This window comes from Medicago sativa, chromosome 2 (genome assembly GCF_051527215.1).
Source record: "Medicago sativa cultivar Bolivia chromosome 2, Bolivia_mono, whole genome shotgun sequence".
NCBI lineage: Eukaryota > Viridiplantae > Streptophyta > Magnoliopsida > Fabales > Fabaceae > Medicago > Medicago sativa.
In genome coordinates this window covers 66,173,262-66,192,088 of record NC_140750.1, presented here as the reverse complement: position 1 = coordinate 66,192,088, position 18,827 = coordinate 66,173,262, and the positions used below count along the sequence as shown (strand labels likewise).

The 18,827-nt window shown below is 31.1% G+C and overlaps 1 protein-coding gene, 2 long non-coding RNA genes and 1 pseudogene across 3 annotated transcripts; 2 read left to right on the top strand and 2 right to left on the bottom strand.

Moving 5' to 3' along the window:
* Window positions 1–139: 139 nt before the first annotated feature.
* On the bottom strand, window positions 140–499 carry LOC146949843 (thioredoxin M-type, chloroplastic-like). The gene is given in 2 exon segments (XM_085745862.1): window positions 140–471; window positions 473–499. Coding segments are annotated over 2 exon segments (219 nt in total). The 5' UTR covers window positions 485–499; the 3' UTR covers window positions 140–264.
* A 2,782-nt stretch (window positions 500–3,281) lies between these two features.
* On the top strand, window positions 3,282–5,706 carry LOC146949842 (uncharacterized). Its single transcript, XR_015027391.1, has 2 exons — window positions 3,282–3,959; window positions 4,468–5,706. It is a non-coding gene; the product is annotated as an uncharacterized LOC146949842 (long non-coding RNA).
* A 1,903-nt stretch (window positions 5,707–7,609) lies between these two features.
* Window positions 7,610–8,650, top strand: LOC146949841 (uncharacterized). Its single transcript, XR_015027390.1, has 2 exons — window positions 7,610–7,901; window positions 8,003–8,650. It is a non-coding gene; the product is annotated as an uncharacterized LOC146949841 (long non-coding RNA).
* Window positions 8,651–17,569: 8,919 nt separating this feature from the next.
* LOC146949840 (uncharacterized) lies at window positions 17,570–18,491 on the bottom strand (annotated as a pseudogene).
* Between the last annotated feature and the right edge of the window lie 336 nt (window positions 18,492–18,827).

Here is an 18,827-nt window from a genome sequence, read left to right as displayed (position 1 = left end):
TGCCACTGTTTTCACTATCCTCTCATCTGACGGAGGCAGCTCTGTTTCCAGTATAATATTGAGTGAGAGGTGGGAAAAAATTGCCAAAGATGTAAAAGAGATTTCAACTTGCTAAAATAGTATAAAAAAAAAAACCATATGGAAGCACCATAAATGATTATTTAAGAAAGCAAATCATCCAAACTTGAGATAATTGGTTTGATGATATGTCGCTAATGGGAAAATTAACTTTACTTCCAGCTGAAGCCTTCTTTGTCTGCCATCTCACAGGAATTTTTCTATATTTTTGGTCAATGTTGCTTTGGGCACAGAACCAATAACCGTATCTTTCTTTTCACCGTTCTTGACGAAAGTGACAGTTGGAATACTTCGAATCCCATACCGAGTAGCAGTTGAAGGACTTTCATCAGTATTGAGTTTGTAACACTTGAGCTTACCTGCATATTCCTTTGCTAGATCATTAATTATTTATGGGATGAATCATACAGCAGGGACCACACCTGAAGCCCAGAATTCGACCAATACAGGGTCTCCGATTCTATGACAAGGGACTGTCAAAGGCACCTAAATTACCAGAAACCTAAAATCCCTTCAGTCCCATGTGCCTAACGGAAAAAACTCCTACCAGTTAAACAACAAAAACAACCAGCAGCTGAAACAAATAATGATGCTATGTACTATATACTTCCTGATATAAACCACTCACAGCAGAAACACTTTCTGAAAGAAAGAGCTAACAGCAGAAAATGCAGAGAAAGCGTACCCCAGCCTCAGTACCCGCAGCGCTCCAACAGCACTTCTACCGCAAACGACAATCAATTGGGTCCCAACTCCATTCATAGAACAAACAAGCTGGCAAATCAGAAAACAAATCAGAATATAGTTAGAACTATGATCACACTACACACATTTACAGTGATGTGAAATTCTCAACGGCAAAACATGCAAACCAAATGATAAATGCATCAAAAAATTGAAAAACATAAATGGCAGCTCAGTGCACCAAGCTCCCATCAATTGCAGTATGAGAAAGGTAGATATAGTTTTAAGCATATAAGCAGAGACCAAAAGCTATACCATTTTAGCAGGCTTATTGAAACGAAGCAAACAAATACACAGCAATCCTGAATGCTTCAAAATCTCTAATAGATTGATCTAGATTATTAAGAGTTATCATAATTTATGGTTACTATTCTCAAAATGATTATGAAAACTAAATTAATAAAGCTAATAGCTAAGGAACTCCCCTCTGAAGATGGTATTGGACTGCTTGATGTTCAATTTATCCTATAATTCTAAGAGTTCCAACATTAATACTCATAAACAGCTTCTTTGATTCTCTCAATCAAAGGGAGTGGGATCATCTTTATTATTTTTATTAAAGGAAGTTCCATTTCATCAATTTTGGCACAAACTTCTTACCATGAAATTAGACTCAACACAAACTTCTTCACTATCCGGTCGTATAACTCATCTATTCAACAAGGTCGATTTTAAATAAAAAGTAAATGAGATGACATCATCATATATGTTGGTTCTTCAAGGGAAAGTAGTCATCCAGTCAAGAGCATATGAATTGTAATCTATAAAGTTTCATGCTAAGATACTTCAGCAGGCTGCAAAGGAGAGAATAAAAAAATTGTATGAGATATAAAGCTAGAATCGCTCGCATTAAGTGGCATTTAGTCAAACCAAAAAATTGCATAACATGCTTAGGTATCTCATCTTAGTCTATATGCATTCCATTTTTTCTATTTCGTCCATGGTTAACGACAACACCTTATGTGTGATCATGTTCAATGAGCTAATGCCCCAAACCAAATATTGGGAGCTCAACCTAACACCTTATGTGTTTTGCCCTTAGTGAAGCCTCTTTGCTCCTTTAAAATTCAAAAGTAGCGTAGTCAAATGGATTTTATTCTACAAAAATTCCAACATGTACACCAAACTTCCGCACTTAAAACTCTATCAACTAAAAAAAATAGAAAGAAACTAAAGACTAATAAAAACATATATTCATATACTTCAAGAGGTTTGACTATCGGGTTTTAAATCATAATTCCATTATTTGATCCAAACCACTTTAGGTTTGGATGAATTAACCTACTCAACATTTGTTTGGTTCTGCGATGGACTTTATGGAATTAGGGTGGAATGCCTAAACAACCAAATCAAAAGCATTTGGTTGGATTCAGTTCGGTTGACCAAACCCCTAAACTACACAGTGTAACATAAATTTGACCAAAATACTAATCAAAGATTAAACAACCAAGTTACCAACTTAGTTGCTCACAATTTGCTTGTGGCCCAAATCACTCTTACAATAAATAATATCCAAATTAGTCCTTGACATTCTTATACGGGGACTAATTAGGTCATCTGTTATGATGAGTCAATAAAATTAACAAAGAACTAATTTGTCCCCGTTTGAAAATTAGAAAAGGGGACCTCATATACCCTCAGACTTAAAGCATCGGAAGCAGATGGGTGGAGTTGGCATCAACGAAGACACTGTCATCGATAAGTCCATTCACAAGTATATCAATTCTCACTCGGCTGTCTTGAAGGTTAGCTTTTTTTTAACATTCAATTGTTTGATGCTTTAAAGGTATTCTTGGTGGTGGTAGAAGTGCAATCAAAACATGGTACTGACTGAGTACAAACTGTGGATGCTTGCAAATTGCATTTTGTTGAGTCATGACTCATGATTCATACCTGTTTTTACTTATCTTTTCTACTATTTTCACTCTTACTAATTACACTTGTTTTGTAACTTTGCATTGCACTGTTTCATTTCATCTGTCTTGCCATTTACCCTTATGTGTAATATATGTTGTTAAAATTTGAATTTATACAATTTTTAATCTATTTACAGAGATACATGGCTGGCATAGGAAAGGCATGGCTAGTGCTGATTGTTTGTGGTGGGATTTTGGCTTTGTTTCTCGCTGTGATTTGAACGCTGATGATCCGCCATTTTGTTTCTGCAATGTCTTGGATAACGGTGGTTTTATTTGATATTCTAATAGTATCAGTTACAATGTTCTACTACCTAAAAGGTTAGACTCTTTGCTCAGATGTATTGTGAATGGAATGTTTATTTCTTATGGAAGTTTCAATCTCAGAAGAAGAACAAAATTTGAACATTCCTTTTGTATTATAACTTGATACATATAATATAGTTGGTGTTTATAGTTTAAACCTATTGTACTAACTTGCCAAATCTTTTTATTTATCTTTGCAAACATCAATCAAACAGACAGTGTGCATAACATCCAGTTTGAGGCCCAAACCCATAACCATATCCAGATCCACTTTAAAATATCCGGATTTTTTTAAATGGTTACCAACCAACCCATTTTAAACGGGTTGGATATCCAAACCTATTAAAATTCGGATCCGGATTTTAACCATTTTCGGATTTCCATTTTCAGATTCACAAAATCGCGATCTTCTTTTCCCAAATTCTCCATCACAAGAACTCGATCTCTCTCTCATGGCACACACACTCTCTTTCTCAACTCTCTCTCTCTCTCTCATCTCTATCCTTTTGAATTTTGTTGCCTTGTTCTTCTTCGTTAATGACCCGCTTGAAATTTATAGCTAAAAATTGAATCTTTTGACTTTTGTTTCAATTGGGTTTGTGTTATTTTGAGGATTTTGATTCTGTATGATGTGTTTTCTTCATGAATTTGGAATCCATGTCATGATTCGATTGTTGTTTTCTCAGTTTTATGATGTATTGTGTATTGTTTGTTTACTGCCTTTTCGGTTTCTTTGTAATTGTTCAATTTTTCTATACTGTGTGTTGTCATTTTGATTAGTATTGAGAATTCAATAAGTTTTTGCAAGTAATGAACCACCAGTGAAATTTTTGTCTGCTGTAGGTGTCTAAGCAAAGCTACAAAACATAAACAAAAATGCATCTATCATCATCATCATCATCATGAGATACTCACGTAAAATTTCAAGCTTTTATAAAAGTTTCTTCCATTAATTTCTTAAAATACTAATAGTGGATATGAAGTAGTTGTCATCTATTTTTCTTAATTTCTTATAAAGTTTTCATAAGGTGTTTTCATATAAGAGCTTTTAGAAATAAGCTGAAAATAGCTTTTAGAAAAAATAAGGGTTTGAAGTAGATATATGTTATTGAAGGAAAGCATTTGCAAAAAAAAATAAATAAATGGAAAACTAGTTTTTTTTTTTTTGGAAATTGGGTTAAAACCGGATTTTGAATAAAAAAACTGGTTTAGTTCAAATAACTGGTTTTTACAACAAATTGGTTTCAAACTGGTTCTGAACCATATCCGAACTGGTTGTACTTAAAAACTGGTTTTTGGAGAAGTGGTTTCAAGAACCAAACCAAAACCAAATATTGGTTTTGGTTTTGATCTGGTTTTCAATTTGCACACCCCTGACAAACTAAATGCTGAGTTAATATTTCTCTCCTTTCCTGATTTTCAGCTGGATGAATAGGAAATGACGCTGTAACACCCATCATTGGTGAGCATGATCCTTACATTCATATATTTGGAAGGGTGAGCATCACTGTGCCCGAGTTAGTATATATCTATTCTGTGATTTATCCCTCACATTCTGCATTGATGACTTCATCATGTAAATCTTACAAACCGATTTCGGTTTCATGAGCTGACTCAACTACCTGTTGTCACTATCCTTATGACTTTTATCATGGTTGTTGCCATTCTCACATCAATTGCAATTGTTCGGCACATCCTTATGGCAACTTCTGTCCTTGAGGCAAGCATAACCATATAAAATGCAACTATATGTATTTTCAATAACCTCCTTAGTTTTATGGATAAGAAGATTCTTGAAGTCCTTCTAAGTAGGTGACAATTTGTCAATAATAACAGCAATTTGAAATTGTTCGGGTAATTGCATACATTCAACAACGATTTCGTGAGCTATCTTTTGAAGTTCATGAGATTGTGCCTCCCCAGGTTTGTCATTGTTCATCTTGAAGTTTAGGTAGCGGCTCACAGTGTACTTTTTGGCTCCAGCTTCTTCAGCATCGTACTTTTTTTGCAGTGCTTCCCATACAAATCATCTCCGAGTACATTCAAAATATAGTTTTTGCATAGATAATCATTATCTTTCCGGAGGGCAATATCTATAATAGCTTGTTTCACCTTCTCAGCATGTTTCTCTTTCTCGGTAGGATCAGACACGGTGGTTTTAGAAACATCTTAAAATTGTTGTTTTCGGAATTGAAAAAAGTACATTAAAAATGAAAAATCACCACCAAAGAGATTTCCGGTTTTAGCAAGAGAAGACCTCTGTCAAATGGGTGTCAAAATAAATGTCCTACATCGAAAAAAATAACAATAAAGTGAAGATATAAATAAAGAACCGGTTGTCAATATTTTGATTTAATTAGTTGTTGTATTGTAAAATCTAAAGCAAACCAAACCGCATTTATTCTATTTATACATTAAATATTGGTTGTATTGGATTTTTAATTTAATTGCTAGTAGTTAATTTTTTTCGTCTTCTTTTTACTTGTTGATTTCGTTTGTAACTTAATTGTATTCAATAAGTTTTAATCGCTTTAAATATATAAAATAAATGTTGGTTGTATTGGATTTTTAATTTAATTGCTAGTTAATTTTTTTTCTATACAATAAATGTTGGTTGTATTGGATTTTTAATTTAATATTTATACAATAAATGTTGGTTGTATTGGATTTTTAATTTAATTGCTAGTTAATTTTTTTCGTCTTCTTTTTTACTTGTTGATTTCGTTTGTAACTTAATTGTATTCAATAAGTTTTAATTGCTTTAAATATATAAAATTTTATTTCAGTCATAATAAAAGTTGGTAGGATTTAGTCCATATAAAATTTTGGCTAAATTACCTTATAAGTCATTTAAGTTTAGCGTTTATAACATACTAGTCCTTTAATTATTTTTTTTTGCCAAATTAATCACATTTGTACTGTTACCCTTTTTAAAATTTTCTATCAAACTCTGTTAATAATTGATGATGTAGCCGTTTTATCGATGATGTGGTAAGTCCACCTAGATTTTTAAGAAACAAACATTAATTTTGTAATTTTTTTAAAAATAGAAACCCAAAAAATTAGGGTTCTGAGGACACCTTAGCATGGAATATTATTTAAAAGGACACCTTAGGATGGATACCAATGATTGATTTTAAAATGACACTCCCATCACTTATTTAATACACACAATTGGACTATGTTAAAGCTCTCATCACTAAGATTTCGATTATATAATTGCCTCACATTAACATTCTCTCTGCCTGTCTTACACTGTGTGCGACTATTTAGTGTACTATGCTCTTGAATTGGAATCCTTCACAAATTCAATGGCTTCTGTTTGCATATCCAATTGTGTCAATAACCAAAGTATTCCGATTCAACCAACCTTCGCAAACATCTACAAGTGGCTAGAATTAGAAGTATAATTTGTGAAGACTATGAACTCTAACAATTATCACGGAGTTGAATTTGATCATATAACCTCTCTTGTAGTTGTAGACAAATGTATTTGAAAAGCTACAAACTCTCAAGGAAGTAATCGGGTGTTACAGACTTACAGGGAAGACCATAAAAAGTATCAGCAGTGTAAACGAGAGAATACTTTGTGCTAGCAATAGAATATATTATTGGAGCCGTGGTGAATGAACCGTAAATCGAAATGTTTGTTCACAAATGAAACGAATAATGCATAATTCCAAGGCTTCGTGAGGGTTTTATGCAAATAATTCCAAGGTTTGCGAACCAAGATTCAACATCACATGTACCTAGATTCGTTCGCTCAATCCCTACGAACACAATTCGTAAGGTGTTGTTGTTCCACTGCCATGTCATTAATGAGTTTGTCACATCGCTTAAATTGGTGTAGGACCAAAATTATTTGTACACTTTCATAATACAGGGGATCAAAAGTTAAATAATAGTAGTCAAATGGATTTTATTCTACAAAAATTGCAATTTAAGCATTTCTTTATTAAAAAATAAATATTTTGTCTATTTTTAAATCTGAACCATTGAATTCTTTTTTGTCACGTGTCATTCATCCAAGACCCTAAAATAGACTAAATAGAACATATGTTAAATGGAGCATACTTAAACTCAAATAATTGACGTGGCACAAATTGTACGGCGTGAAGGAAAAAAAATAAGATATCAACCACATAATTGAGGTCTAATTTAATAAATTATAACATATTATTTTCTCCTACTTATAATTATATTATATGAAGTTATGAACATAATTTTACTTTTGTCAAAAAAGAAAGAACATGAATTGCCATGCTGCTATTGATTGAAATCTCTATGAAGTTGTATAAAACCTTTCGTAGATTTAAGATGTGTGATTGACTGATTTCTTATGTCTATTTTTTTTTTTTTAGTTGGTGGTTATTTTTTAGCCTCTTTATTGTACAATACGTCTCGTCGCCACTTGGCAACATTATTTCTAATTTTTTTTTATCATTACTATTATTTATGTTTTGGAAATTTCCTCTTATTTATCATGAAAGTCTAATTGAGAAATAAAAAAGTATATTGAAAGTTAAATAAAAAAAGTTGATCTTTGATGGTCGTGAAGATTTTATGTGAGATATTGACTAAGGTTAAGTGATCAATAGAATGAGCTGAAGAGATAAAATAACACATCGATGTACCTTAGAAACATTTAACTATAATTCAAATTTTATGAATGGTTTTTCCAACTCCTAAGTACTAAAAACTAATTAATTGAAATAAACAAAACAGAATTTTAACTTATAAAGTGATCAAACACTTTTCTTTTTATTACAAGCAAATTTAGAAAAAATATGACTCAAATTCTCATGTTCATTTATGTTTTGATCATCTTTCTTTCTCTATTTCTTGCTGTGACAAATGGTAAGTCATTTTTCATACCATTTTTTATTTTATTTGTTATCTTATACGCCATATTTCATCACCCTTTAGTAACACTCATATATTCTTTTTTGACATGGCAGTTCACTCCTGTAATAATGACCATGATTGTCGAAGATATAACAAGTGTGCTCCTTATAATCTAACTCTGAGGTGCATTAATTTAATTTGCGAGTGCGTGTTAGATTAATAATTAAGTTGAAAATAGTTATATGTCATCTATAATCTTAGTGTCTTCTTCTTCATCTACCTCCATCAAAGAAGAGTAAATTAGGGTCAATTTGTTTACTAAAAATTATCCCTCTAAATCATTTTTCTCTTTAAAGAGGTGATTTTTCTATATATGTAGGTTTTTCTTTTGTGATTTCGTCATTTAAATACGATGTTGTTTTGTTCGTCATCTTTGTGCGACCTTGTTTGTCTTTTCCGTCTTGCTATTGTGTTTGTTCAATTTAGATTGTCAAATCAGCTTCGACCCGACGCAAATCCAATCAACGACTTTGATATCGTCAACGTTACAGAACCAAAGGCATGAGTACTCCGGCCACTTGAATATATTCATATTTGTAGGCTTATGCACTCTATTGTTTTATGTTATTAATATGGATGTTTTAACTTTGTTCGCAAATTTATCATATTTGTCTTTAGCAAATTTGTATTTTTTTTCGATGTACTATAGTGAATTTGAATGAATGAACTGATAAAAAAAACTCGTGCATTTGAACGGGTAAGTCCATTTGTAGTTGAAAATATCTTCTATGAATTGCATTCTCTTATTTACATCTAAATCCTGCAAGATTATTATCTCATAAATACTACATGTTAGATATGCATATTTTCTTATTAAATAAACTTATTTGATCTTACATAAAATTTACATTTTGGAGATGTCAAACTTTGGAAAGACATTTTATTGATAATTTGTGTTACCTAAATGCTACCTTGAAGGGAAAAATGTATGATTTATAAATTTTTACTTGTTCCAAAAATTATGTGTTTAAATCTTTTTATTTTTAATATAACTATGATAATGTGAAAGATAAACCAAGGTTTAGAATATTCATTATATACTTTCATTTGGGTAGAAGTTTGTTGTTGTTCATTATTGTTTCAAATGAATTAGAATAAATGAAACTTAAATTATTGTAAAGCAAAAGTTTACAAATCATGTTTTAAATGCGGATTCTTGAGTTTATTAAACGATCCCATAAGGATTGCACAAAGATTATTAAAGAACTAAAAGATTATTGAAGGTTCCTAGAGAGCTAATGTATTGTTACACATTGAGATTGTGATAAACTTTTAGCAAGCATACTAAAAATGCATCGAAGTAATAAAATTTATAGGTTTGCCTCCACAGAGGTTGTTTCAATCTCAACTCGGCAATTTAGTTATAATAAGGATTTTACAAATGCGAGTATGCAGAACATATATTTGAGTTCAAGAGAAAATAAATAAATAAAATGTTTTGGAAAATATCAAAGATTAAAGTGATCAAGTCTTTCGAATCAATTAATTCTCGTTGATTGGTAAATTACACCTAGTCTCTACAATTATTCTCCTAGTCTCACGACAAATATCCAAGTTTTCCTTAACCATGGTTTTATGTCATTGTGTTTTTCTATTAAGTTTTTAACGAGATGGATTATGACAAAAAAAAATGATGGTGTACTCCTTTTCCTTCACTAGAATTTTTTTCCATTGATTTTTCTCTATCAAGGTTTTAAAGAGGCATATCTTTGATGGACATCCAAGGGGGAGTGTTATGAATATCATAAGTCGATGTTCACAAACCCTTGAACTTATGTCTTAATTGACACCATTTTACTTATATCCTAAGTCACACATTTTTGTATTTATCCCTTAAGTACCTAACTCTTAAGTCATATCATTATACTTTTCTATAAATAAAGATCATATGTAACATAATTGTACATCATAAGAGAATAATAGAATCCTTTCTCTTTCTCTCTTTATTTCTCTTTATTCTTGTTCTTATTCTAAGAGTTTCATAACAAAATACAGTATTTTTTATTATTATTATTATTATTATTATTATTATTATTATTATTATTATTTGCATATAATAGTATCGAAAAATTTCTTGCAAAAATCATAAATGTTTTCCATAGTTTTAATTTTTCATTTACAAACCATTTGCAATTTTTTAATAAGAACAATGCAATATAGTACGAAACGAAATGGAATGAAGTGTAATTCACGGAAATCATGTGGTGGAGCACATTGCATGGGAGGGAGAGAGGGAGAGGGAGGGAGAGGGAGAGAGGGAGGGAGGGGGAGAGAGAGAGAGAGAGAGAGAGAGAGAGAGAGAGAGAGAGAGAATGGTTGATGAAAAGAACATTCATCCAATGGTTTTGTATAATTCGTTGATTTTTGTCACTATTGCTTTCGCACCAACCAATATTTCCCTTTTATTAAACCCCCACTATTTAATCTTGACTCCGACCATGCTCGTGTGCAACTATATAAATCCTAATCAAATGGTTAAGAGATTTATACATGTACACTTGTGTCACATTATGTTTTATTAGGACACAAATTTAATTCATTTCATTTGCAATCAAAGTATAAATATATGACGGTATATCAATAAACATGTGGGAGCTAGTTTAAAAAGGGGCTACCTTTGCTAAAGCGTGAGTGGCCCTGTTGGCTTGCCTTTGGCTAAACTCAACATAAGAGTTTTCAAAAGGAATTTGGAACAACGGTTTACATGCATGCCCTACACAACCAAATTTTGTAATATCACTCCTTTCTGTTGAAAATAAAAATAATCAACAACCTTCTTAATTGAAATCCAGATCAAAATCAACATTATCAAGTTGAAGATCCGCCATCCACCCTAACACAGTGTGCAACACAAAGCGGAGAGAACCAAGTTGTCTTTGCCAAAACAAATTAACCATCATTCAACGTCTCAGATGCACATACTGAATCAAACCTTATTAAGGGAGGTTGAGAACGAAGCATCATTTTGGTCGCTAGATTAGTTGTTGTTATCAATAACAAACAAAAAATAAATGCACAATTCATTATAATATTGGTTCGCCTTCAACTTGAGAGTTGCATCAAGTATATTGCTTTGTAAGATTTTTTGTGTGTGTTGATATAATGATTTATAAAGATGTAGGATTTCCCCTAGGCCTTGGTCAGTATTTCCTGTATTATTTTGATTAAATACATTTGCAAAATAACACAAGACTTAGAAATTGCAACCCATTGCATGAAGACAATTAAAGAAAAGAAGTCACACCACATGAAGCCATTGATAACATATAGTGCATTTTTCAAAGCCAGGTAGATACCTTTTGTTCGTTGTCATTAATTTGGAGAGAGTGACAAGCCTCCAAAATCCAACCTTGGACACTCTTGACCGAATGGCTGTGTGCTTGGTCAGGTCTGCAACACCATGATCTTTTAGCAACCAAGATAATTTTCAACTTATTTAAAAATCTACTAAAGCCATTTGTTCAATTAATCAAAGGCGAGAGTTTATTTCAACTTAAAAAAAATAGATTTTATGTTAAAATAATTTAGAGATTTTTTTAGAGATTTAAAAAAATATATATGTGTTATGTCTTTCTTATTTTTTTAAAAGTAGATTTTGTTTGAGTCAATTTTTTTTTTAATAAAAGATCTTTTTTATAAAAAAATCCAAGACAAAAGACAGACACTTAAATGACAAAAGTGATTTTTTTATTAAAAAAAACTTTCGAAACAATCCAACCCTAAAATTTGACATTAAAATCAGTTTTTAACCTGTCATTAAAATCAAATCCAGCCATACATTGGATTTTAACATGGTCGCTAGATTAGTTAGGAATGTTCAAAATCAAACCAACCTAATGGAAAAACCGTAAACCAAATCAATCCAAATTGAAATCGTAAAAAACTGCATTGGTTCGAATGTATTTAGACTAGGGGTGGGAATAGGCTAGGTCGAGTTAGGCTTTGTAAGGCCTGAGTCTGACCTGCCAAATTTTTGAAGGCTTAAGCCTAGCATGCGGCCTGTCATAGCCCATAGGCTTAATTTTTAGGCCTAAGTCTGGCCTTCTTAAAGCCTAATACGACATGCTAGCCTGTTTAAAAGCTTATTACATTGAACATTTTTAAATAAGTAATGCGATATAAGTTTAAATAGACTAGCGAGCTAATATATCAATTAGATTAAACTCTCTTTTGATAATCAACATTAGTTTTTAGGGAATTTGACTATATATTGTATCATATTTCAATTCTAGTTTATAATAATACATTTAAAATGCAAAAAAATTAATGTATACTAATAAGATTAAATTTCTGAAAAAGTTAACAAATTTTTGTTTTAATTCAAAGTACAAAATATAATATAATAATAAATAATATTATTCATATTTACTTAAATAGGCAGGCCTAATAAGCCTAATAGACTTTTTGAATGACATGTGGTCTGACCTTTTAAGCTAAATAAGCTTTTAAAAAAGCTCAGGCCTTGTCTATTTAAGAATAAGGTCTGGCTTGACCTATTTCCATTCCTAATTCAGACCAATTTTTTACTCAACAACCCGGTTTGGTTAGGTTTGCGGTTTTGATTTCACCAACCGAACTAAACCGTACCAAACCGCAACATAAGAGAATTATTAATTAAACTTATGTTGTCCAACCCAATGCTCATAGAAACTAAATGAGAACTTTTATAGAATGACATATTTTTTTTTCTCTTATTAAGTTTCTTCTTTACTTTTTATTTTAAAATTGTACTTTTTGCTTTAGTTTGATGATACTTGTACTTTTGTAGATTTGTTTATGTTAGATATATTTTAAATCATAGAAACCCAATGAAAACTTTTAAAGAATGATAAAATCTTATTCTTTTGCATTTTATATTGGAGTTATTTTTTGTCCTATGTTTATAATTTGCATTATGTTGATGACAACATTGTTGGATGAAATTTGAAACATTTCTAAAAATAAACTATTTTAACTTTTTAATTTGATTTTTATGTTGAAAAAAAAAATGTATTGTGTAATAAAAAATTGCAACAACTGAACCAATACAATCGCATTAGTATGGTTTGATTCGATGTATATTTTAAAAGTCAGCCAATCAAACTAAACCGCATACTTTATTTAGAAATATTAGGAGTATTTTTTATTCCCTTTTGTAGTGTTCACATGCCTTTGCATAAGTGGTATGTGTGTCGATCCCCTTAATCAAAGAAATTTTTGGATGAGGCGACTATGTTAAGAAATTTTCTTAATAATGGAATTGGCCATGGTAACACGTGCTTTAACATATGCCCTTCGAATACATGTTATGATTCCATAAAAAAACAAGTATTTGTTAAAAAAAATAACTTTTAGAAAAATAAATTGATACAATCTTCAACATAAAATTTTTAAATTGAGTTCCTTAAGGGTGTGTTTGGTGCAGGAGAGAAGTTGTGAAGAGAGAAATAGGTAAGAGAGAGTTTGAAAAGAGAGAAAAAAGTGAGAAATAAGAGAGAAATAGAGTAGATTTGATGTATTGTTTGGTATAAAAGAAAGAGAAGAGAGATAGAAGAGAAAGAAGTGTGTTTAATTCTTAAAAGACAAAAATACCCTTGTGTTTAAAACATTATTTTTTTTGAAAAAAAAACATATTAATTTTATACTGTTTACATTTTATTTCTTTCAAAATTAACTTAATATTTTATCATCTTAAAATAAAATTAATTAATCAAATAAATCCATCTTTCAAAGAAATAAATCGAATAGCTTCATGTAATTTGTACCAAGAAAATCAATGTAATTTTTATTTTTAATTACACAATATTACGTTTTTTTTTATTCTTTTACAAAATTCATTTACACACATGCAACCATCCCCTTCCAGCTTCTTTCTTCCCTTTCCGTGTTTATCTTCTCCCACTACTTTCCCAATTCTTCTTCTCATCCCCAAATCACATTTCCCTGCTTCGATATGCTCCTCACAAAGAAAAAGCATTTACAGAGTCTCATACAGATAGATCTAATGGAAAACCAGTCATGGAAGTGGCAGAGGGGCTTCTGCGATGGAGGAAACCAAGACAGTCATGGCTTAAGAAACAAGAGAGACAAGGGCATAAATGGAAAACTGAGGCAAAAAGACGTTTCGTCGCACTTTCTTCGCATCCGAGAGAAGAAAGCTAAAAGTGGTGGGACCCGCCTATTTAATCTCTCTCGCCTCAATTTCTCTCCTGAACCAAACACGGTGGTTGTGCTGTTTCTTCGCTATCTCTCTCGCTGCAATCTCTCTCTCAGCAAAATCTCTCATTCCAAACACAGTGATTGTCCTAGAATAAGTTGTTAAGGGCCTATGTTAGCATTTCCTTGATAGAATTAGGAAAATGCTAACAAGTATCTTTATTAAAGCATTTGATAAGAAGTTTAAAATATTTTTTTTTAAATTACGTATTCAACACATTAAAACATTATAAAACAACTTTCTTACATAAAAATTATCATTGTTTTTATTTTTAAATCCTTAATAAATATCTTATTAGCTAGTGAGTGGCATAGAATTATCATAGTCAATGTTCATGATCTATCACTATTGTCTATGAAAGCATTAATTGCCCTGGAAAAACGATCCCAAAGTATGAAAGAGTGTGAACTAAAAGAGTTTGGTCTACGATAGAATAATTTTTTTTTGTCATGTTAATTTGTGTCCTTAGGACATAAGTTAAGGAGTTAAAAATGAAAATTAAAAATAAATTTTATATTAAAAATATAATTTTTGCAATTTTTAAGACATTGAATGCACAAGTTCCAAGAAAAACCTTATACATTTGATTTCTTAACTTATGTCCCAAGGGCACAAGTTAACATTTCCTTTTTTTTTTTATAAAAATAAACGATACTCATTCATTCAAATTGATAGAGTACATCGATAGTATCGATACAATGAAAATTCGCTAAAAATGAAAAGGATGAATCTGTGAACAAACTCACAGCATCCATGTTAATAGCATAAAACGACAAAGTACTAAAGCCTACACATATGACAATATTTAACTCTCCGGATTACCCATGTCTCCGGATCTGCAACGTTGATGACTCCAAAGTCATTGATTTGATCTGCACTGGATCGAAACTGATCTGACAATCTGAATCGAACAAATACATAAACGAAACAAGAAAGACAAACAATGTCGCACAAAGACGACAAACAAAACAACATCGCACTAAGACGACGGTATCACGAAAGAAAAAACGAAATAAATGTGAAAATCACTTATTTCAATAAAAGGGAAATGGAAAAACGAGTTAGAGGGGTGATTTTGGGTCAAAATTGACCCTAAATCACCCCTCTTTGGTGGATGAAGGAGAAGAAACTAGGGTTTTGACGACGACTCACACTAACTTTTTTTTTGTTTAAAATGGACTAACAAATGTTATTAGTATTCTTTCCGTCCCAAAATAATTTAGCCATTTGCAACAAAAAAAATTGTCTTGATAATTGATTTATTTCACTTTTCAATGCAATATTAATTACCCTTTTTAATTATAACTCTAATTAATACTACTTTCATCACTCTCAATTAAATACGAGTCTTGCTAACCAGTACCCTCAGGGCAATGGTTAAGGAACCTGCAAATAGAAATTTTGTCTTCGAAATATAAGATGTTACTTTTGTTCAAGTAATGATTACACAACTTTTTTTATAAAAATTTACTTGTTTTAGATGTTTAACCAATTCCCTGGAGGCACTGGTTAGCATTCTCCATTAAATATATCCTACTACTACTTTGCATTTATGATAATGAGAAATGCACTAATACATGACAAGACACTTAAAATCATTTTTCTACATATTTTAATATGTGTGAAATGAACAAAAGACTCAGTTATTACGTGGTGGAGGGAGTCAAACTTAAGTACCATAAAAGATTCCTATATGCTACGAACCAACAAACCTCAATTATTTTTATTTTTTTTAATCACAATGTTAATAGGTTAATTGTTTATATTCTTTTGGCCCTAAATTTTTAACTTCTTTAAACTCTTAACTCAACTAAGTGAGCTATCCAACTCTCAGTCATTTGTTGCACAATTATTTTTAACTAGTATTATTTATGACCGATGAGAAAAAAAATTGTCTAACATCTTTTGATTGTGCATATTTGTTTACCCTTTTCCATCTCTGGCGCGATTAACTTATGTGTTGTGTTATTTGAACAACTATTTGTATAACAACTTATGAGACAACTATAGATTCACAAAGAAAAAGAATTATTGATATAAAACCACATCAATAGAAGAGAGAGAAAGTACAAACATAATGTGAGTAGTAGACATAAAGTTGTCGAAAAATAGTTGTACAAATATCATTTCTCTTCATCTACGTGGGACCCACGACTTATTGTTGACTATGGGTTGTTGTATGTTTTGGATTTTAGATGTCATGGAGATATTTTTTTTCATTAAGTGGGTCTTTTTCAATTGACATGAGAAAATCTTTATACTAACAATTTAGAGTTTTTAGAAATAGCCTATTCTAAAATCCTCTCCTCTAAAGATGTCCACATCATCATAATCCTACTTGGCATTTGTTCCAAAAATTCTTCCTAATTTTTAATACAAGCTTAATAATTATAATTATTATTAAAAACCATTTTTTATTTAACATTAAATTGTACATGAAATAGATAGTTGGTTACAATCAAATAATTATTAATATAATTATTGTTTCGATTACAATTTATATGTTACATTAAAAAATTGGTACGTTACAATCAAATAATTATTAATACAATTATTGTTTTGAATAAATTTAAATGTTACTTTAAAAAATTGGTACGTTACAATAAAATAATTATTAATATATTTAGTATTCGTTTAACATTTATACGGTACATTAAAAATTTGATAGGTTACAAAATTATAATAAATAACTTGAATTAATTATAATTTGAATTTTGGTCCATTACACTATGACAATAACCTACTAATTAAAAATTTAATTGTAGTAATTAGTTTTTAAGGTTATATAATTAATTTTTATTCGTTACAAAATTATATTACTTAATACTAATAAGATATTATTAAATTTCAAATGTTATGAAGTTAATTTTTTGTAGGTTACATGAAATATAATCTAATCGTTTAATGAACATTTTATAATATTAAAGACGTTGATAATATTAATTTTAAAACGGTCAAATTAATAATTAATAGATATTAACCGTTATGGTACTATTTTTCTATATAAATAGTAGTGCTTTTGGGTACGCGTACACAACAAGCACAAAATATAGTTCTTCTTTTTCTGTTCTCTGATATCTATATTCTAAGATATTTATGTAATTTTTTTCTATTGCAAAGGAAAATGTCTATGAAACACGACTTCATCTTTGATGTTTCGCCAAGAAAACAATCGTGGACATTGATTGTGAGGGTTGTACGTGTTTGGTTTGTTCAAGACTACAAAAATAAAAAACTACCATTTTCCATGAAGTTGGTTCTAATGGATTGAAATGTACTTTTTTCATATTGTTTTTGTTTTTTGTTTTTCTGTTTAAAGTATAGTGTTTTAATCTTTGCTATCAGGGTTATCGAATTGGTGCGTCTATACGAAGAATATTGATCTACAAGTTCAAGGAGCAACTCCAAGAGGGAATGGTGTTCACTATTTCCTCATTTGATGTTGCTTGCAACAGTGATTCGTATCAACCATCACACGGCGAATACAAACTGAATTTCACAATCAACACAAAAGTCAGACTATGTAAAACTGCTTTGGTCCCAACAAACGTGTATTCGTTTGCACATGCATATGATGTTTTAAATGATTTTTACAACAACTACTTGGTTGGTAAGTGACTTTCACTTTATTCGAATCAATTGGATTTTTTTTTTTGGTGTTACAAGGCTAACAAAAAGAGAAACAGACAGAAAAGAAAAGTAAACAGAAAAAAGGGGAGCTGACGCCTTAAGAAAGACGTTCCTAACTCATCCAACTGCAGCAAAGGGAGAACGCCTTCTGGGGGGTTGGAGTGAATGGTCAGCTCCACATCGTTTGAAGCTCCCAGCTTAGCAAAGAAATCATCACACTGGTTCCCTTCTCTTAAGGAATGGTGAAGAGTGAAATTTCTAGGAGCGATGAGGTCCTTGATATTCTGAATAAGCACGACATAAACATGGAAGTGGTTTGACCCTTCGTTGATCAGATTAACAGTTTGGAGGGAGTCTGAATAGCATGCTACTTCCTCATAATTCATGTTAATAGCCAAAATAACGCCTTGATAGAGGGATGTAAGCTCAGCAAATTAAATATCCTGAGAGTGATTAATGAATCCTGAGAACGCAGAGATGTAGTTACCGGAATGGTGCCTGAGAATGCCGCCAAAACCTGACCTGATAGGATCTCCATTGCAGCTGCCATCGACGTTCAGAATGGTACACTGGATGTCATTGTTATTCCAACGAATGAATCTGTCCGAAGAAGGGGTTGTAGCTGTGTTGAAGAAAGCCGATTTGATAGCTTCCACCAGACTGAAAATGTTGCTGCACAGACGGTTAATAGACAGAGTTTCATTTCCGAGACACATTAAATTACGGTGCCTCCATATCCACCAAAGTCCCGACAGGAAGAGAATCGACTGAGAAGAGTTGACACCTTCTTTCAACCAAGCCTGGATCGAATTTGATGAGAAAAACTGATGGGAGGAAACACCAATTTTATTCCATATAGCCATATCAATTGGATTATTTGATATTGTTTATTCACAATAATACAATAATAAATTAATTACTTTTTGATGAAAATTGTTTTATTTTTCAATATAATTTTTTTTTCAACCTTGATTTTTCTCATTCATATATATTTTGTTTTTTAATGGTATTTCAATCTTGCGCATTATTTTTAAACGTTGTAAAATTACCTT